This window comes from Microtus ochrogaster, unplaced genomic scaffold (assembly GCF_000317375.1).
Source record: "Microtus ochrogaster isolate Prairie Vole_2 unplaced genomic scaffold, MicOch1.0 UNK48, whole genome shotgun sequence".
NCBI lineage: Eukaryota > Metazoa > Chordata > Mammalia > Rodentia > Cricetidae > Microtus > Microtus ochrogaster.
This window is the reverse complement of record NW_004949146.1, coordinates 2,741,565-2,763,385: the sequence shown is the minus strand read 5'-3', so window position 1 is coordinate 2,763,385 and position 21,821 is coordinate 2,741,565. Positions and strand designations below refer to the sequence as shown.

The 21,821-nt window shown below is 44.2% G+C and overlaps 2 protein-coding genes across 6 annotated transcripts in view; both read left to right on the top strand.

The window, feature by feature from the left end:
• Ccdc47 (coiled-coil domain containing 47) overlaps positions 1-9,357 on the top strand; it is a 23,146-nt gene extending 13,789 nt beyond the window's left edge. The window contains exons 9-13 of the mRNA XM_005369433.2: positions 1,656-1,741; positions 3,503-3,561; positions 3,761-3,870; positions 4,222-4,389; positions 7,777-9,357. Coding sequence (XP_005369490.1) covers positions 1,656-1,741; positions 3,503-3,561; positions 3,761-3,870; positions 4,222-4,389; positions 7,777-7,857 — 504 coding nt within the window. The 3' untranslated portion in view covers positions 7,858-9,357. The remainder of the gene's footprint in view (positions 1-1,655; positions 1,742-3,502; positions 3,562-3,760; positions 3,871-4,221; positions 4,390-7,776) is intronic.
• A 7,231-nt stretch (positions 9,358-16,588) lies between these two features.
• Strada (STE20-related kinase adaptor alpha) overlaps positions 16,589-21,821 on the top strand; it is a 34,245-nt gene continuing 29,012 nt past the window's right edge. For 3 of the 5 annotated variants that reach the window (XM_005369431.3, XM_013354558.2, XM_005369430.3), the window contains exon 1: positions 16,590-16,689. The gene's annotated coding sequence lies outside the window, so the exon portion shown is untranslated. Of the gene's footprint in view, positions 16,690-21,821 lie in introns of all 5 variants that reach the window. The other 2 variants (XM_005369432.2, XM_013354557.2) reach the window with 1 other exon arrangement.

The window sequence follows — 21,821 nt, the reverse complement described above, 5'->3', positions numbered from 1 at the left end:
GATGTGTGCAGTCGCGCACAGTGGTAAATGCAGTGGAGATGTGTGCAGTCGCGCACAGTGGTAAATGCAGTGGAGATGTGTGCAGTCGCGCACAGCGATAATGGCAGCAACTCCAGAGGTTGAGGCAAGAGGATCATGTCCCAGACAGGCTAAGGAGTACAGCTAGAGACTCTGTCTCCAAAGGAATAAGTAAATAAAAATCGCATACTAAATTTTATTTTACTCATTTTTGAAACAGCAGGTAAATAATCTGTGACTGCTGACCACTCATGGTAAACATTTTCTGTGATCCTTAGAGTCACCTAGCTGATTTTGATCAATTGGGTAAACACAGCACAGCCTTTACTTATTCTAGAAGCAGTAGCAAAGCCATGCCATTTTAATGAGGCTTTGAGCAGCTCTCATGTTGAAGAGGTATCTCCCTGAAGCTGAACTAGGTCCTCTCCGATGCCGTACGTTAGTTACAGTCGTGTACCCCTTCCTCACACTGGTCATAACCCGTCAGAGGGCTGTCAGTCAGCAGACAACCTGGCGGTTAGCATTGCAGTCAAACCATAAGGACTCCAGTGTGTATCTCAGTGTCTGCTTGGCGAGCCAAGGATCCCATAACTTCAGCTTTGAGGGATATGGTGCTCTTCTGGCTTCCCCAAGTGCATTGTGCTTGAGCACATGCACACACACACACACACACATTCTTACAGTAAAATAAAAAGTTCTCTCCAAAAGAACTAATGACTTTTAAAGGTGTTTGGTTTGGTTTGGGTTTTGTTGTTGTTGTTTTGGGTTTTTTTTTTAATTTTGTTTTTTGTTGTTTGTTTGGTTGGTTGGTTTTGGTTTTTCGAGATAGGGTTTCTCTGTAGCTTTGGAGCCCATTCTGGAACTAGCTCTTGTAACCAGGATGGCCTTGAATTCAAGAGATCTGCTTGCCTCTGCCTCCCCAAGTGCTGGGATTAAAGGCATGCGCCACCACTGCCCCACTGCCCCGGCTTGTTTTGTTTTTTGAGACAGTACAGAGTCTCACTATGTAGCCTTGTGTATCTTGGAGCTCAAAGAGGTCTGCCTGCCTCTATCCACCAAATGCTAAAATTAAAGGATGTGCTAACACTCCAAGCCCACTTTTAGGTGCTTTGGTGGACTTTTTGTTGTTGTTTGTTTCGTTTTAAAGATTACAGCCTTGGGACTAGAGAGGTGGCTCAGTGGTTAAGAGTTCTGAGTTCCCAGCACAATTCTCAGCCTCCACATGGCAGCTCACAATTATCTATAATTTCAGTTCTAGGGGACCCGACACCCATGGCAGAACACCAATACACATAAATTTAAAGAAAAGATTACAGCCTTAATCCTTTGGTGGTGACATTTAAGTCATTTTGAGTTTGTTCGTATAAGTAAAGATGGGCACACAGGGCAGGCACTGTGATCCCGTCATGGCAGAGGCTAAAGCTGGAAGATGGCTACAGAGAAGCGTTTCTTTAAGCTAAAGTTGAGGGCTGACCTGATGGCTCATTAGGTTTTTTGGGTTTTGTTTTGTTTTTTAAGAAAAGAGTATTTTAGTCTGAATGACTGAATGATGACATTATATAAAAGTAAGGATTTAAAGATAAAAGCTTGGAAATGCCAAACTCTAGTTAATATTCTTTCCTTTTTTTTTTTTTTAGATGGTTCACTTTCTTACACACTATGCTGACAAGATTGAATCCGTCCATTTTTCAGACCAGTTTTCTGGTCCAAAGATAATGCAAGAGTATGTATGAAATAAAGCATTAAAATTGATTTTCCTTATTAGTTTTATGTTAGAATGCTACAAGGGACCTCTGCAGTTTCCTTATCAAGTGGGGAAGTAAACTTGGTAACGAATGGCCTCCCAGTTAGCGCACCATGAGAAGACACTGGCTGCCTCCCCGAGCCAGCATGTGTGCATCACTGACCCAGTGACGTTCACAAGGAAGGGCTGGTGCTAAGACATCGCAGTTGGCACACCCTTTCCCATTTCTGAATTTCTGATGTTTGATTTTAAATACAAATCTAAGTATTTCATATTTTATCATCTCTTCTCGCTTCGCTTTTGAACAGCTGAATGTTTTCAAATGACATTGAATATAATGACATATAAATGACATATAAAACCATAGTTTCTGGTTTTATGGCAGTATTGTTCGGGTGTACAGTATTGTTCATGGGCTTGGATTTGTTCGTTGAATTTGCAGCCAGTCTCTGGAAAGCATAACTAAATATACTTCTGATAGAGAATGAGTTGTGACTTGAATTATTAGTTGCAGGCTAGTCTCATTTGCTATGGGATTGAGTACAACTAAAAGCCATTCTGGGCAGGCGTGGTGGCACAAGTCTTTGATTTCAGCTTTTAGAGGCAGGAGCAGAAGGATCTCTGAATTCTAGGCCTGCCTGGTTTCTATAGTGAGTTCTCAGCCAGCTAGGGATAAGCAGTGAGACTCTGTCAACAACAAACATTCTGGGAGCTGTGTTCATTTTCCAATACCAGAAGAAGAGTAGCAGCAACAAAAATATATTCTGGATTTAGTTGTATGTGGAGATTACTCAGGTCCTTATGCTTTGAGATGATGTTGCATCATCCTCGCCTTGGTAAATTTAGTAATAACAGCAGGCACCAAGCATTGCATTATAGCTTTTACCAAGCCTTTTGTTTGCAGTAGAGCAGAAGCCAGTTGTTTGACAGTCAAAATTTGCAGTGATAATGACAGAAGAAAATTATAAACAGTGCTTGCTCCGAGTCCATGAGGGATTGTTGGTTGAATAACAGCACCTTACCAAGTTCTCAGGATGCTTGAGTCTCCTACATAAAGTGATGTGTTTTCAGTAACATATATAGCCTTTTCCACAGGAAACCCTCTGTGGATTCTTGTAATACCTGATACAATGCGGGTGCTATTAAGTAAATGTTATACTGTATGCCTCAACTTTTAGAGAATAATGACCAAGATTAAAAGCAGAAGCTGAGGGTTGGAGAGATGACTTGTAGTTGAGAGTGTGTTGCTTATGCAGAAGATCAGGGACCATGGCTTGGCTCCCAGCTCCCTCGTGGATGCTAAAAGCTGTTCTGATTCCAGTTGCAAGAGGTTTGACACTGTTTTCTGGCCTGTGTGGGCACTGCATACTACATACATACATGCAGGCAAAACACTCATATACGTAAGATAAATATAAGCTTAGAAATTTAAAAATTAAGCAAAAATATTTAAAATATGGCCTCAGATTTAAATACAGGCATATTTCTGGCTCCTCAGGTGAAAGGGAATAAATATATCCTGCCCGCTGGGGACATCACTGAGGTTTCAAATGTAGCACAGAGTGGGGTAGATGAGCATAAAGTGCTCTCAGGCTCAGTGATGACCATTGACTTAGAGATGCCGAGTGTGTCCAGCGCTGTTCTTGCAGGTGTTTGCCCAGCCGAGGCAGATGGCTGGCTTGTATGCATGGAAAGTGCCTGTCTTCGCTTCTCTCTTACCAGACTTCTCTTTCATGACAGGGAGGGTCAGCCTTTAAAGCTGCCCGACACTAAGAGGACACTACTGTTTACATTTAATGGTGAGTATCTGGGTCCTGTCTGGCTAGTTCTTAACCTCTTAGAAACTGGTTTCCAAATTATTTTTCCATCACTAATCATTCCTCCTTGTTGGTTTCTGGGTTCCTCTAAGGAGCTAGTCTGTTAGCATTAAGAAAGACTGCCAACCCAGAAGTGTTAATGCTGCCATTAACTCAGTAGGAAAATGGCTTTGTTTTCCAGTGCCTGGCTCAGGTAACACGTACCCAAAGGATATGGAGGCTTTGCTACCCCTGATGAACATGGTGATTTATTCTATTGACAAAGCCAAAAAGTTTCGACTCAACAGAGAAGTAAGACCCAAAGCCTTTCTTACAAACCGGCACCTTTTATGGTTGGTTTTCCCCAGTGGGTGCAGCGACTGAGTCTAGTTGACTTGACATGCAAGGGGGAGTAGTTTTACCAAGGAATGCTCAGTGGGGTTTTCTCCTGTGGGATGGAAACGGGCTTCTTTTTTGGTTTTTCGAGACAGGGTTTCTCTGTGCTTTGGAGCCTGTCCTGGAACTAGCTCTTGTAGACCAGGCTGGTCTCGAACTCACAGAGATCCGCCTGCCTCTGCCTCCCGAGTGCTGGGATTAAAGGCGTGCGCCACCATCGCCCGGCTGGAAACGGGTTTCTTATGAAGACTTTGTTTCCTGGGGAAGGGTAAACAACGAGCAGATAAGAACCGGGCCCGCGTGGAAGAGAACTTCTTAAAACTGACCCACGTGCAGAGACAGGAGGCTGCGCAGTCGCGGCGTGAGGAGAAGAAAAGAGCCGAGAAGGAGCGGATCATGAATGAGGAAGACCCTGAGAAGCAGCGCAGGCTGGAGGTGAGATGCTCCCCACCACTGAGGCTGCTGGGTCTGGTTTATATGTTTTTTATGTTATATCATCTCTCCCTTTTCGTCCTTCCAAAACTTCCCATATACCTAGTCCTTCCCCTAGCTCTCTTTGAAGCTCATGACCTCTCTCTCTTTGTTGTTGCTGTTGTGTGTGTGTGTATCTAAATGTATAAACACAACCTGTTCAGTCTTTATAGTGTTTTTTTGTATATTTTCTGGACTGTCCTTTTAGTATTGGGTAACTAGTTGGTGTGCTCTTGCCTGGGGAAGATTATTTCTCCTGCTCTCAGAGTTCTTTAGTTGATTGTAGTTCTTTGTCTAAAGTTGAGGCTTTGTGAGAATTTCCCAAAACTATTGTTTTGTTTTTAGTTATCCAGATGTGGGCTGGAGAGGTGGCTCAGAGGTGAAGAGCATTGGCTGCTCTAGCAGAGGTCCTGAATTCAATTCCCAGCACCCACATGGCAGCTCACAGCTGTCTGTAACTCCAGTTCTAGGGGATCTGGCTCACTCACACGGACACACCTGCAGGCAAAACACCAGTGCACATGAAAATAAATAAATCTTAATTATCCAGCTGCCTGTTTGTGCTGTACTGTCTCTGATAATTCTGTGTTGAAAGCACCCGGGCTAAAGTTGGGAAATGTGGTCATCTGACAGCACTGTGTTCCTCTTCCAGCTGTCCCAAGCTGCGTTCGTGCCCCTGGAAAGTGAGTGGATTCCCCTTTTTCCCCAGCACAGCTCCATTTCAGACCAAACAATTAGAAAGAAATCAGGGACTTTAAATAAGCTGACATACACACCTCACATTTTAAATAAACTTGCCATTTAAAATTAGGGCTTGATACAGAATTAGTGAATTCTAGTGTTTCTGTGGGTTTTGTTGTTGGTTTCTGTTTCTTATATAACTGATATTTCAAACTTGTGATTCTTGAATAATAGCATGTTACATTTTAAAAAAATTCAGTATATTCTCATATTTCCTGAAATAAGATGCCAAAGTCCAACTGCAAACCTTGCAAATGAAAAAGAGAACAAAGTTCTAGAAGATGTGAGTTTAGACAAGAATTTTTCAGAGTAAGGGAGGCTCCGAGTTGCTGCTGTGTGACAGTGTTGTTGCCGATATCCAGTCACTAATGCTGCCTGTGCGGCTCAGGAATCCTTAGTGCTGCTCCTGTGCCTCATGCTTGCTTCCCTTCCTCCCTTCCTTTTCTTTTCCTCCCCTTCCCTTCTCCTCCCCTCCGTTCCCTTCTCTCTCTCTCTCTCTCTCTCTCTCTCTCTCTCTCTCTCTCTCCTTTATAAGTTTTTATTTTTATCTATATTTTTTATCTATATTTTTATCTATATATGGTGCTCTATTTGCATCTACACCTGCAGGCCAGAAGAGGGCATCAGATCTCATTACAGATGGCTGTGAACCACCGCGCCAATGCTCTTAACTCTTAACCCCTTAACCTCTGAGCCATCTGGGTTTCTCTTTCTCCTCCTCTTCTCCTCCCCTCCCTTCCCCTCCCCCCTCTTTCTTTCTTTCTTTCTTTCTTTCTTTCTTTCTTTCTTTCTTTCTTTCTCTCTTTCTTTTTTATGTAATGAGGTTAAAAGACAAACCCTTGTGGGTTTTTTCTTGTTTTGTTTTTTGCTTTCTTTCATGTCCTCATGCTTTCATGATTTTGTTTGGAGAGACAGACGGACAGGGCAGGATTGGTGGTAAAGAAAGACACACAGACACGTGTACAGAGCACAAACTCAGGAGTCATTTGAAAGGTGCTGTCCATCTTTGTGTGTTGTGCTGGCAGTTAAACTTAGAGCCTTGTACATGCTAGAAAGTGCTTTACTAGTCCTGTGTTTTTGCTGGGGAGAGGGGTGTATAGAGACAGGATATCTCTCTGTACTCTCTCTGCACTCACTTAGTAGGCTAGGCTGCCTGGACAGTGTCACTCCTCCTCAGCAAGCGCCTGCCACCACTCCAGACTTTACACAGGCTCTAGGATGTACTTGGGTCCTTATGCTTGTAAGACAAGCGCTCCATTGACTGTGCTGTCTCTCTAGCTTCTGGTTTTATTTTTTTAATTAACTGTTTTTTTTTGGGGGGGGGGCGTTGAGACAGGGTTTCTCTGTATAGCTCTGTTCTGGAACTTGCTCTGTAGACCAGGCTGGCCTCGAACTCTCAGAGATCCGCCTGCCTCTGCCTCCCGAGTGCTGGGATTAAAGGCGTGTGACACCACCGCCCGGCTGCTTGACCTGTTTTTATCTTTAATAATGTGTCTACTTGTGGATAAGAGATGCCCAAATAGGGTTGGAGCTTGAATTACAGAGTTATAGGTGGTTGTGCGCTACCTGGTTGGTGCTAGGAACCAAACTCCTCTGGAAAAGCAACAAATAGTCTTAAACATTAGACCATCTCTTTAGCCTCCATTCATGGTCTTAATTGCAATTTCTAGGTTAGCAATGGCTAAATAATGAGACTATCATTTAAAAGAGGGTGGGGTTTGAATTTAAGTTCAGCTTGGGTAACTTAGTGAGAGACCTTGTTTCAAAGAAAAGAAACACACACATGCAAGGCAAAAACTTTGATGAGTTTCTATCTAAATTAATATTTGATTATCTGGGGGCTGGAGAGATGGTTCAGTGGTTAAGAGCACTGGCTGCTCTTCCAGAGGTCCTGAGTTCAATTCCCAGTGATCATATGGTAGCTCACAACCATCTGTAGTGAGATCGTGCGCCCTCCTCTGGAGTGCAGGCATACATGGAGGCAGAATGTTGTATACATAATAAAAAAAATAAATCTTAAAGGATTTGATTATCTTTTTTTGTTTCTTGTTAATTTTTATTTGCTGACATATGAATTGGCAATGTTTCTGTCTTTTGAAACGATGTCTCATAGCATAGATTGGCCTGGAACTATGTAGCCAAAGTTAGCTTCAAAGTGCAATCCTCCTGCCTTAGTCTTCCAAATGCTAGTGCTTATTTTTATATGTATCTGCAAAAATGTTTCCTGGGTTGCAAGACCAAGATCTTGAATAAAAGGCCCACACCTTTAATCCCAGCACTTGGGAGGTAGAGGTATGCAGATATCTATGGATTCCAGGTCAGCCTGGACTACACAGTGAGTTCCAGGAAAGCCAGAACTGTATGAAGAGATCCACTCCTCCTTCCCAACTCCCCAGAAGGGATTCTGAGCATTATGGGTGAGTAGAGGTGCCCACGGAGACCAGAAGCACCAGCCTCCAGTGAGCTGTCTGACGTGCTGGTAACAGAACTTGCGGCTCCTGCAGGAGCAGCATGAGCTCTAGTCCCAAGCTGGTTCTCCAGCCCCCAGTTTTTCTCAGTGTGTGCTTAGAGCTTAATTTGGATCTTTCCTTCCCCCTCTCTATTTTACAGGAAGCTGCTTTGAGGAGAGAACAAAAGAAGTTGGAGAAGAAGCAGATGAAAATGAAGCAAATCAAAGTGAAAGCCATGTAAAGTCATCCCAGAGGTCTGCGTCCACAGGAAACGGGAAAAGCACGAGTCCGTTTCTCCCCTAAAGTCAACATATTCCTGGTGACTGAGAAATCCTTATTCCACCCTCCCGTCTTCTCCCCTCCTCTCCCCTCTTCTCTTGGTTTGGAGTTCTACAGAGGTTACAGATACATTGAAAGGGCTCTTTCAGTTATTTCCTTCCAGATAATCAAATTAGTTTATTTTATAAAAGGATGGTATATAAAGTATGTGTAGTTTAAAATATTTTTAAATTATAACATGAATTATCAGTGCTTTGGTGTTTGAAGAACAATCATGGAATTTATAGAAAGATTTTTTTTTTTTAAACTGGGCAATTGGAATAACTGGAGACTGACTCTAAACCAAGATCCCAAGAATTTCTATTGGAGTTGCACAATAAACATTGCTTGGTGTTTTTCCTGTGTCCACATTACAGTTGTGAAAACAGTGGAATTTAGAGCACTGTATGTGGTGATGCATTTCAGAGACTAGGAACATAGTGCAGTGTGTATTTCGTGTGTGTGTTTATAGGAGGAAATCTAGAGGTGTCATGGAAGATTCTAGAGGTGGGTAGTACAGGAGCAGTTTCTCCTTGCCTGGTACTATGAGCTAATGACAGTGTGAGCACTGAATTTGGAGTAGTTTTGTTTTTCCTGAGGAAGATGCATGAGAAGTGAGCTGCTTCCCTTAGCTCTGTGAGGTCACAGTGCTTTTCATGGTGGCTGCAACCTGTTGGGTCTTCACGGAGAAGTTGCTGTCTGTCTTCTGCGTGCTCCTTTCTTCTCTCTCCACTTCTGTCTTGCCCACAGTTGAGGCCGGTAAGTGCTTTTAGAAACACAGCCATCGGTGTGCATAAGTATGCTTTTAAAATGTGAGCCTTCTTAAATGCGACAAGAGTTTTGTCTGCCTCTTGAGGTGGAAGCTTTTGTGGGGAGAGGCCCCCATCTGCATAAGCATTTGGCTTGTTGAGAGCTCTGCATTTTATAAATGCTTCCTACTGAGAAAGCATTTTTTTTAAGTCACTGTTTGTACTAGGTAATTTTTGTTGGGATGGGAAAGAGTTGTTTTTTTGTGGGGTGGTGGGTTGATGTTTTCTGTGTTCTGAGGCAGTAACAGTGAGTTGCAGTGAAAACCGTGTGAGCTGTTGCCTTGGGGATTATATGGAGTTTCTCATGTGACTTTGTCTAGGTTAATAGAAATGTGTGCACTGGGTATGCAGGTGTATGCTTTTTTAACAGTTCACAAGGTTAAGTTATTAAGAATAACAAAATTGAATCACTTTAAGGCCATATGATTCTAGACTTAACATTGTTTTACAAACCTTTAAGATACATTTTAGAATCAAAATTTATGTGCTTAGTTATCTTTTGAGTAATATAAGCTTTCTTAAAGTCCCACAAATTCGGACTGTGGCAGCTAATTTTGTAATTTAAGCATTCATATGAACTACCTATGACATATATTAAAAACTGATTGACAGAATCTGAGCGTGCCTCGTTGACTTTTTGAAGTCGTCCTACAAGAATATATGGACCCATAGGAAAGTTCTCTCACCATTAAAAAATTAGCACTAAAATGGTTTTCCTTCAAGAGTGTTAATCTTGAATATTCCTTTGTAGTTACCACTTAACACTTTTGGATATTTCATATTCTTTTTTTTTTTTAAGATTTATTTATTGATTATGTATACAGCTGTACCTGCACACCAGAAGAGGGCACCAGATCTCATTACAGATGGTTGTGAGCCACTGTGTGGTTGCTCGGAATTGAACTCAGGACCTCTGGAAGAGCAGCCAGTGCTCTTAACCTCTGAGCCATCTTTCCAGCCCCGATATTTCATATTCTAAACCCATGTATGTTGCTTCAGAAAGGGTCTCACTGTGCAGCCCAAGTTGGCCACAGTCAAACTCATGGTTTTCTTGCCTCAGCCTCCTGAGTGCTGGGAATACTGGCACACACACTGCACCATGGCCCATATGTTATTTTTGATTTTTTGTTTGTTTTTTTAATCTTGTTTTTTTGAGACAGGGTCTTACTGTGTAGTGCTGGCTATCCTAGAACACATCAGTGTGGACCGGGCTGGCCTTGAATTTAGAGATCTGCTTACCTCAACCTCCTGAGTGCTGGGGTTGAATGTGTATGCCAGCCTATCCTAAGATTACTAGTTATTAGTGAGTTATTAAGCTCTTATTAGTTATCTTTCTGTCACTGTTGCAAAATAGGATAATAAAGCTTCAAATAGGAAAAAGTTTTTTGGGGATCACAATTTCAGTTCCTGAACTGCCCTCTTGCTCAGGGGAGGTACTGTGATGGAGCAAAGACACTTACCTCATAGTGGCCCAGGAGCTGTCAGGTAGGAGGGGCAAGGGTTCTAATATTTCAAGGAACACCCTCAATGACCTAACTTCTGTCTACAGTTTCCTTCATCTACCCATCTGCCTGCTACTGGCTACCAACTCAGTCTTTACCATGGCATTTTGGGTGGACATTTATGGTCTTTATGATCCAAGCCATTATAGCCCTTTCCTTGGGTTAAGACATGTCATTATTAAGCAGTGGACCAAGAGAGTGTTGTTTACCATGCTTTCCAAATCCCTTTGCCTGGAGCCCTGAAATATAAAAGGCTTGGCTTCAGTATTGATGAAACCAATCGCCAGGACCAGTGAGGTGTCTCCATGGGTAAAGGTGCTTACCAGGCTTGCTGACCTGAGTTTGATCCTCAGGATGCATGCGACTCCCACAAGTGGTCCTTTGACTTCCGCATGTGGACCATGGCATATGCACACAAACATGCACGCACATGTACATGGTAAGTGGATAATAAAATAAATGTACTAAAAATTTACTGATGAAAATTACTAAGCTTTTTCCTTTGGGCAAGTCATACCTCTGAGTTTATTGTGTTTATTCTTGTATAAAGTGGGAATAAATATTTTTCCTTCCTATCAGTTTATTTTAAAATTTTCTTTATGTGTGTGTTTTACCTGCATGTCTTTCTGTCTACCATGTCTACCATGTGTAGTGCCAAGGAGACCGGAAGAGAGTGTTGGAACCCCTGGGATTAGAGTTACAGGTTATGAGTTGCCATGTGGATGCTGGGATCTGAACCCAGAACCTCTACAGTCAGTTCTCTTAACTGCTGAGCCATTTTCCCAGCTCACCTCACAGCCAAAAGATAATGTGTGCAAAACTTTTTTACTCACACACTCTACAAAGGCAAGGCTACTATCAAATGGTACATTTTACTTTACATTCTTGCTCTCCTCTGTCCAACAGTACAAAGTGGATCCTTTTAGCCTTCTCTGACTTTGTGTCAGAGCCGACAAAGTGGTTTTTGTTTGTTTGTTTTGTTTATTTATTTTAGAGCTGGCGGTGTGGTGGATAAAGAGGAATTGTTTATAATTCTGTTTCCTTAGTACAAGGAAACCTATCTGTGTTGGGCACAAGATGTAGAACTGCTTTATATAGGACTTGGACCAATGAAAATCATGAGTGACATTTTTGGTCCAGTCATCCAGTGGAAGAGAACAGAAGATATGGTGGAGTCAGTCTGCCCTTTCTCCTCCCAAGTTCTCTTTTCCTGCCTCACTTATTCTAAATGATGTTAAACCCATAGGGGTGACTTGTAACACAGGTTCTAATTTGTCTTGATAGTAGACAAGGCTGGGCAGTAGTGGTGCACGCCTTTATGCATGCCTTTAATCCCAGCACTCAGGCAGAGGAGGTAGATCTGTGTGAGTCAAGGCCAGCCTGGTCTACAGAGTGAGTTCCCAGGACCCAGAGATACACAGAATAAACCCTGTCTCAAATAATAATAAAAAGAAGAAGAAATAAAAACCCAGAGTCAGATATTGGGGGTGAAAGCTGAGCAATTCGAGAAGCCGAGAGGGCAACCACTAGAGAGACCTCTGCCAATGCTCAGACTGAGGAGTGATCCTGTCCTCAGACTGCGTCCTTAGACTTCATCTCCAGTTCGCAACCTATCTCCAACTAAGCTTCAGATTGAATGAGCTCCTGCCTCCTCCTACCTTATATTCCTCTCTTGGCCCAGCCATATAACTGCTGTCTCCACCTCCTTAGTGCTGGGATTGAAGGTGTGGGATCCTGAGTGCTGGGATCACCTTTGTATGAATTCTGTTTCTCTTTTAGACTGGATCAGGGTGGTCTTCAACTAAGAAAGATCCCTTTGCCTCTGTCTCCTGAGTCCTGGGATTAAAGGAATGTGCCACCACTCCCTGGCTATAGTGGCTTAGCTCTGCATTCTGATCTTCAGGCAAGCTTTATTTGTTAAAACACAAACAAAACATCACTACAGTGACTTGTATTACAAACTACTGAAAAGTAAAAAGAAACCTGGCTGGGTGTGGTGTCACATGTCTTTAACCTTCTTAAATATCTAGTGTTTGGTGGCCAGTGGAAAATTTGATGGCAAAAGGAAGACATCAGGGCTGGAGAGACGGCTTAGAGCACTTACTGCTCTTGCAAAGGACCCACGTTCAAATCTCAGCTACCAGCTGTTATAACTCCAGCTCTGGGGGGATCTGCTGCCCTCTTCTGGTCTCCACAGGCAACTACATTCACATACAAGCATCTGACCATAAATAAAATCTTTAAACAAAGGAAGACTAAAATAACAAAATCTTTAAACAAAGGAAGACTAAATAACAAAATCTTTAAACAAAGGAAGATGGTGTTATGTTTGTACAAATTCACAGCCGTCCCAGCCCTCTGAATTGAGAGGAATAAAAAGAAAGCTGTAATTTTTTTTCCCCAATGGTAGATCGCATTGCTTGCTAGCTTTCTGAGACAAGGTCTCATCTATAACTTAGACTGCTGAAATTCACAGCAGTGCCCTGCCTCAGCCTAGAGTGCTGCAGTGATAGCATGTAGCACCACATCTACTTATTTCTGAGAGGACTGCTTGCTAAGTGTTATTGGCTAGTTTCCAACTCAGGCTCAGTCTTCCTGCATCGGCTTCCCAGGCGGGTGCACCACCACACTCACTTGACACAGGGTCCCATGTATGCCAGACTGGCCTCCAGCTTCTGATGCTCACCCTGGCCTTTCTAAAGTATTGCTTTTCTTGGGGGTTACTGAGGAACAAGATGATACTGCCTCTGCCTGTCTGCTGAACTGCTTGCTGCTTTTCATAAATTTTCTTCCACTTTTCATAGATATTTCTGGTTAGCGTACAAAGTAATGGGTTTCATTAGTACATGTTCACACATATAACACTGTACTTTGTCTTCCCACACCACTCTCCCCTCCATTCATATCTTAAATTTACATATTTACATAACTTCTGTATTTTTTTATAGCTTAGCTTATCTCTTGGAGCTAGAACTGAAGCCTGTTTCCTAGGTCAAGAAAGCTCTGGATTTGTGCACACTATATTTTTTTTTAACTGTATTTGCTTACTTGAATCCTGTGTTGGGTGAATACTCTGCTGATGAGCTACACCCTCCAGCCCTCCTATCCCAGTGCTTTTAACAAGTGTGTTTCCTTCTTCTGTCTTCCTACCCTTTCTAAAATGGCTGTGTGGAAAGTTCACATGCGATAGTAAAATGCAAAGACTGGGAATTCTTTACAGATAAGTGATCCTAGTCAACTTGTTCTACATATTCACACACCACACAGTTCCCCGTTTCACTTGAAGGTTTTTTTTTTTTGGTTTATTTATTTATTATGTATCGTGTTCTGCCTGTATGGCAGAAGAGGGCTTCATATCTCATTATAGATGGTTGTGAGCTACCAAGTGACTGGGAATTGAACTTGGGACCCCTGGAAGAGTAACCGGTACTCTTTAACCTGTAAGCCATCTCTTAATCTCTGCAGCCTTGGAGTTCATATGTGTTTTCATGTAGAGACTTAAGTATTACACAATAGAGTTAAAAATACAAGTAGCCTTTAAAAAGTTAAAAAGAAACAAGTAGCCATTCAATCTGTCTCCATTCCTTTAGGCTTCAAGTCAGTTTCCAAAAGCTCTGGAAATCTTTAAACACTTACACCCTATAATAAGGTAAAAGCTTCAGAAACTTGTGCCTTCCAGGACTCAGACTCTGTAACCTCTGAATGCCAACCGTTCATCCTAAAGTTTGTTCTGACTTCTTACTGGTGTATGAGAACCTAGGCATTTGCTCACTGAAGCACTCATGGCAGAGTCTGGGAGAAGGGGTTCTCTGAGTAGCTTTGGCGGGCGGTCATCCAGTTGGTAAACTCTCAAATGCTAACATCCTGTTAGAACGTGGTGGCCGGGCACTAGGTATTAGAACAGATGAAGTACCTAGTGTTAGCAGATCCCATTGTAACGAGTCAGAGCTTTGAGGGCTGAGGTGCTTGCTCAGCGTGTGAGAGCTCCTAGGCTCAATCTCTAGTGCAGCCCAAAGAAGGAGAAGGGGAAGAAAGGGGAAAGGAAAACTCAATTTGAGGTTGCCTTGACAATTACAGCCTGGTGTGGCAGTTCACATCTGTAATCCCAGAAGAGACAGGAGGATCTCTTGAGTTTAAGGCCAGCCTGGGCTATAGAATGAGTTCCAGGTAAGCCTGGACTATGAGACCCTGTCTCAAAACGTAAGTTTGGGGCTGGAGAGATGGGTCAGCAGTTAAGAGCACTTGCTGCTTTTACAAAGTATCCAATACTCACAGCTGTCTGTCACTCCAGTTCCTGGGGATATGACACCTGACCTCTGCTTGCTTCTGCACACATGTGGTGTGCATACATACACTGAAGTGCACATACACACACACACAAAAATCAAAATGAAAGCCGGGCGATGGTGGCGCACGCCTTTAATCTCAGCACTCGGGAGGCAGAGGCAGGCGGATCTCTGTGAGTTCGAGACCAGCCTGGTCTACAGAGCTAGTTCCAGGACAGGCTCCAAAGCCACAGAGAAACCCTGTCTCGAAAAACAAAAAAAAAATAAAAAAAAAAAAATAAAAATGAAGCTGGCATCTTTTCATTGCTTTCTCCAATACTCTCAGTTCCAAAGACAATGTAACCTGGCAGAAATGGAATTTTCTTCCACTCCTTTGCTTTTTGTGAATTCACTGGGTTCACTTATAAGCGAAACTTATTTATTTATTTATTTCGAGACAGGGTTTTTCTGTTGGAGCCTGTCCTGGTACTTGCTCTGTAGATCAGGCTGGCCTCGAACTCACAGACATCTGCCTGCCTCTGCCTCCAGAGTGCTGGGATTAAAGGTGTGCTCCACCACTGCCTGGCAGAAAGAAACATTTTTTTTGTTTGTTTGTTTTTTTGTTTTTCGAGATAGGGTTTCTCTGTGGTTTTGGAGCCTATCCTGGAACTAGCTCTTGTAGACCAGGCTGGTCTCGAACTCACAGAGATCCGTCTGCCTCTGCCTCCCGAGTGCTGGGATTAAAGGCGTGCGCCACCACCGCCTGGCTAGAAAGAAACATTTTGAGACTGCGATTGTGCTTTAGAATGTTAAAGCACTAGGTAAGATTACAGAAGTGTGTAAAACAGTGAGAGCCTCTGGTAAGTTTGGTCTATTTCCATCAAGCCCCCGTTTGGATGTTGCAGAACTTACATATCTTGGAAGTTATTAGGACCGCTATAAATCTGTGAGGAGACAGAACTGGAAAAAACAAGTATTCATTACTTGACAGCGACCCACAGCAACTGAGGTGACTAAAAGTCCCTAGTTCCCACAGGAGGAAGTCTTGCCGCATCTAGAGTACTACATTTGATCACTCCTGTATGCCTTGGTCTCTGTCTTCCTTCATAAAGGCAAACTCATCATAGGTTTCTACAAATAGACACACCACCGAGCTTTTATCCCAGCAGAGCCAAGCTGACCTCGGAGTTCAAGGCCTGCCCAGGCTATACACGAGACACTGTCTCAAACCCAGTACAAAAAAACAAAAGAAAAAAAAATAAACCAAAACTTAGGGATGAAGGGTTCAGGAACGAAAATGATAGCTTTCATTTGGTTGAGCAATTTTCCTGGCTTTACATAGAAGGAACTTGGGACACAAACACTGGGTGAGTTTCCTCTTTAATTTGTTCGCTAATGCCTGAGAGACCAAAGCGCGCCCATTGAAGTCCTTCCAGGTGTTTGCCCGTGTAAGGCCTACCAGGTGATGGAATGGGGAGAGGCGGAAATACTGCCAGTCAAATCCGTAGCTGTAGTTAGGTGGCCCTTGACCCTTCTCTTCCTGCTGCAGACAGGAGGGGTACGGAGGCACCAGGGCCCTTGTGAACCGCAGTCTCCAACAATGAGGTCTTTGGTTTGAGGAAATCCGCTTCTTCCCAGGTAAGGGCGCCCCCAGCAAAGAAAGGGGAAAGACAACCAGCAGCTCTCTCCCCGCCACAGCGACCGAGGTAGGGTTAGTCAAGCCATAGGTAACGCGGAAAGCAGACGCCGGGATCCGGAGGGAGGAGGCGGAGCTTCCTTTGCGGGCAGGGTGGGGCGGAGCCTCTTCCGAGAGGAGAGCTCGGCGGGGCTTCCTCCCTGGGAAGCGAGGGGCGGAGCTTCCTCGGGGTGAAGGGGCGGGACTTCCTACGTGGGGCGGGGCAAGGGGAGCAGCTTCCGCGGGAGGGGCGAAGCTTTCTTCTTGGGTGGGGCGCAGCACGGCTTCCTCATCGGGAAGAGGCGGGACTTCCTCCATGGGGCGGGGAAAGGAGGAGCCTCTGCCGTGCGAGGGGCGGGGCTCTGCCAGCCTCTCTGGCTCCTTCCACTGCGCATGACACGTTGCGTACCTCCCTCCCAGCAACCGGCCTGGCGGCAGCGCGGCCACCAAACTAAGGAGGCGGAGCCGAGACGAGTCGGTACTGCGCTCTGACTCCTAGACCAGGTACCGGGTGGCGGGGCCGCCTGGTGCGCTCCTCGGGGCTGGTCCCTCTCGCCCGACTCCGAGTCCATCTCCTCGGGGGCGCGCCTCAGCGGTCATCCCGGCTCACCCTCGCCTTCCTCGGGCCTCGTTTAGCCCGGGTTCTGGGTTCCCACGTTGAGGGGTTGTAGCTTGAGAGCGGACTAGGCTTGGGCCTGACTGGGGAAACGCTGAGCAGAGTTGCCGACGGGAGAGGCTGGCTCCTGCCTTCCCTCTCCATCTTTTCCGGGGCTTCCAGATGGGGTGCCTGGGACTAGATGTCGTTTTGCCCTCCCGCTAAGTAGCTGCAGACCTTAGTGCTGACCTCCCTCGACCCCTTCATTTCAGGCGATGCTAGTCGGGCATCGAGTTGAGCACGATCAGGGTTATTTTCTGCTTTGGTGAAAACGAAGAGGTCCTGATTGTCTTTTTTTGTTTTAAGTGCTCCCCAGCAGTTTTTTAAACCGGGTCTGGCGTTCGAGAGTGAGCACTACAGAAGGGGAGTGATTAAATAAAATCGTTCATAATTTTAGGAAATATGGAGCTAACTTCTCAACTCAACCTTCAGCTAAAGACCCCAAAATACTTCAACTTGACCCGTTTCTCCCAGGCCGTTGAAATCGGTCTTACTGAAATACCTGTTGAAGTTCCAATATGTGGACCGGTCTTCATGAACTAGTTGATACTTTAGAGATACCCGACGCCTGAGACTGATTCTGGGCCCTGAGAAGTGATACACCAAATTTGAGAGTGCGGCTGTGGCTCAGTGCCTGAGTGCTTGTTATCATTAGTGAGGACTTGCATTCCATTCCCAGCACTACCAAAAAAGAAAGCTACCTAATAATTTAGTCATTATAGCGCTGAACTGGGTAACTCTCTTCACCCTTTAATTAGGTTTCTTAGAATTTTGGTTATGTGTTGTGATCTCAGACATGAAGGAAATTTAGGGGATCAGTGACAAAAATAGAAAGTCAGAGCAAGCGAATTCTTACTGTACCTCTTGTAGTGGGGGCGGTAACAGGACAGTTCCGAGTGTGGTTGGGTGGCCCCAGAGGTGGCTCTGGATAAGAGGACATGCTGCTGAAGCATAAAGACCCGAGTTCCAATCTCTGGCTCGCATGTAAACAGCCATGTGTGGCCAAGAAGATCCCTATGCCAAGAGAAACACCAGAGCTCGCTGGCTGCCAGCCTATGTCCAGGGTCATTGAGAAAACTCAAGGGAAGAAAACAGAGTGGTAGAGTAGGACACCCAATGTCCTTTGGCCTGACCATGCCTACAAACAGGGATTCTCACACACACAGACACACAGGGGAAAGCAAGTGGTTAGTGCGAAGTTCTGTAACATAGGATGCTTGAGGTGATTAGGGAGTGAGTATCAAAGTTAGACTGGGGACAAGAGGGGAAGCAGGGTCTTTAGACTCCACTTTTGTTGTTTTGTTTAGACACGTTGTAGCCAAGGATGCTACAAAACTGATCCTCCAGTCTCTGTCTCCTGAGTGCTGAGATTACAAGCATGAGCTACTGTTTGCAGCGTTGGATTTTGGTCACTTTTACAGCCTTAGCTGTTGACCTCTAAATCCAGATAGCCATATTTAACTTGCTCTTAAATATCAATACTACTTTTCTGACAAATGGCTATCCCCTCATTTTGGAAGATAGTAATCCTTTTCAACATTATTGGACTTTCTATATTAGTTAAACTTGAACCTGACAGAGAAAGCCACCTGGTGTTCTTATGGCCTCTGTATACGCATCCCTCCTGCACACCCTTGTGCACATATGCACACTCTACACACTCATACACTGATTAAATATTTTAACTTATCCTTACATTAAAGCCCCCTCGACCTCTGAGCTTTCCATTTCTCTTTGATCCCTCAAGAACACAAACGCACAATTAGAATCATCAGTTATAGTTATTATCAGTTCCCAGATAAGGTATTAAGTCTTTGCAGTTTTCAGTCGGACCACACAGCCATAGATCTAGGAGAGTTTGTAAAAGATACTCTCCAGCCATGCTCGGTGATGCAGGCCTGTAATCCTAGCAGCTAGGAGCGTAGTGGCAGAAGAATCAGAAGTTCAAGGTCATGAGCAGCTACCCAGTGTCGTGAGATCAGCTTTGTTTGTAAGAGACCCTGTCTCATTATTCAAAGGGCAGAGAATGAGCTCGATAGCTTGGGAAGCGGTGGCAGCTTTATAATTTCTTCATTCATAGCCACTCATCTGTTTCCTGGTATTTCCACTGCTAAGGCTCTTATCTCCAGGAACACTGTTTTCTAACCAGCTTGCTTTCCTCTGGGTCATTTTGACCCCTCCCTTTCTTCATTCCTTGGAACGTTTCTTGGAATGTTCTTCCAGACAAGATTTCTCAAATCTTAGTTAATACCGTGGTCCACATGTCAGCAGCCTTGTCATTTCCAGGGAGTGTGTCAGAACTTGGAGCCCACTCCAGACCTGAATTGCAGAATTTTAACAAGATCTCTAAGTGATTTGTGGGTGCAACAAGATGTAAGACACACTGCTTAGACCACCATTGTGTGTCATCTCTGTTGAAAGCTCACAGTGGCTTCCCCCTGCGAATACAGCCTGGCATTAGCAGGCACCAAAGGCCTGTCCATGGTCCTCACACACCTCACTTTCGGCAGTTACTCAGTGTTACTGAGTGATGACTGCGACAAGCACTGTTGGCGAAGCTGGCGATACGCATTTGCATAATACAGCAAATACCAGATAATAGTCACACTCTCGGCTTGGATCTCCATTTTCTTTAAGTCGCCTTTGATATTCCCAGCCCACTGCCACTCAGCCATGTTTTTGCCCAATTCTATGAGAAGTTGTTCCTTCCATCCCCTGTCCTATTTATTGGTGCACATCCCACTTCCACAACCAGTTAAGGTCCTACTTCCTGGAGTGCCTCATGTATCTTACGCCATTTTGTATTGCTGTAGTTAGGCCCCTTTAAGGAGGTGCACACTCGATGAAAACTGCCTGGTTTTCTTCCAGAGGCCTGACCCCAGCATAGGCTCTGGGTTTTTTTTTTTTGTTTGTTTGTTTGTTTGTTTTTGAGACAAGGTTTCTCTGTAGCTTTGGAGCCTGTCCTGGAACTAGCTTTTGTAGACCAGGCGGGCCTCGAACTCACAGAGATCTGCCTGCCTCTGCCTCCCTTTAATCCCAAGCGCTGGGATTAAAGGTGTGCACCACCACTGCCCAGCAGGCTCTGGGGTTTTTAGGCACGTTTGGCAATGCCACAACCTATCCTAGATTCCAGGTTCATCTACTCCTCTTTCAGATAAAGAAAAATAAAACTAATTACTTTTATACTAGGGATTAAATTTAGGACCCTGGGCATGCTAGGCAAATTCTATTCAGCTCAGCTTTCCTGACCTATACTTTTTTCTTTGTTTTTTGTTTTGAGTCAGGGTTGGAACTCACTATGTAGTCCAGGCTGGCCTCGGACTCAGAGATTCATCTACTTTTGCTTCTAAAGTGCAGGGATAAAAGGCATGTGCCATCACCACCTGGCTCCAACCTATACTTTTAATGTAAATATTGGCTATCCTAAAATAGATTTTGAATTTGTGCACAGTGTATAGGATTTAGTCATGCCAGCCAAAACCGAGGCCTCATTCTTAATTCTGAGGACTTCAGTCATCTCAAGTGGTAGTAAGGTCTTAAAATAACTGCTGCTTCTAAGTAGCAAAGCTGTGACTAGGATGGTGTTCTCAGTAGTGGAGTACTTGTCTAGTGTGCCTGAGGCCCTGGCTGGATAGCTCACACCACAAATCAATAAATAAAAAGGCTGTTTCGGTATCTATCTACTAAGAATATCGCTTGGCCAGTGTATTATGGTGTTTTATGTTCTTGATAAAAATGCTTTGAATGACGTTTTATCCTTCCACTGTAATTTTGTATTTTAAGGACATTTGAAAGCAGCATAGTGATCTTAATGTCACACATAGTAGAAAAGGAAAAGTCCCTCAGTATTCAGGTAAATGTCTATTTGTTTTTAGATCTTTTTTCCTAGACCAAGGATCTCTTGGATTGCCAGGCTGGCCTTGAAATCTTGATCCTCCCACCCTAGTCTCAGTAGTTCTAGGATTACAGGTCTTTGCCATTGACACCGGCCTGCAGTGCAGCATTCAGGTCTAAATTTTTTTTTTGTTTTGACACATCATTTAGCAGAGGTTAGCCTCAAGAGTCACAGATAGCCAAGTATGACCTTGAATTCCTGATCCTTGTGCCTCCTGCCAAGTGCTGGGATTAGCGTGCAATAGCACACCCGTCTTAAAATGATTTTTCTTTTGTAGAACGCTTGGAATCTCTTAAGTACACAGTTCTGTTACCAGTAAATAGTTTTACCCTTTCAGCCAGGTGCAGCTGGCTGCCTGTGACCTCAGCCCTTGAACTAGGTCAAGAGGATTGTTTGTAGCCAAACTGTCTAAAGAAAGGCCTTTGTCTCAAAGTCACAGGTAGAGTGCCTGCCTACAGTGGCTAAGACCCATCGGGAAAGAAAGGAAAGTCAACTCAGCTTACTGAACATTTTAATTCAAACAAAAATTACACCTGTGTTTACAATATTCAACTTTCATTAAATCAGACAAAGAAAAAAAGTTATTGGGTGGGTGTGGTGTCACAATCCCAGCATTCAGGAAGTAGAGGTAGGAGGGCCAGAAGTTCAAGGTCATCCTCTGTTGTGTCTCTGGTGACCACCCTGGTTACCTGAGATCCAGTCTCAAAAAAGAAGGAAGAAAAGCGAGTGGAATCTCAGCACTCCTGAGGCAGGGGCCAATCCAATGCACAGAGCCTGTTCCATCAGAGCCAAGGCTACACAGAGAAACCTTGTTTCACAAAGAAAAAAAGGGGGGGGGGGGAAAGCCAGAGAGTTTTATGTTTCACACACTGGATGCCTGAAGCTTCTGCTGGCCAGTCTTGTACTGGAGTGACGGGGAATTGGGGTGGAGGCAGAAGTAGACTGATATGTGGAAGTAGGGGGCAGACGTGGAGTATCGTGCGGAAGGGGAGCAGACGTGGAGTATTGTATTGTGTGGAAGGGGGCAGACGTGGAGTATTGTATTGTGTGGAAGGGGGCAGACGTGGAGTATTGTATTGTGTGGAA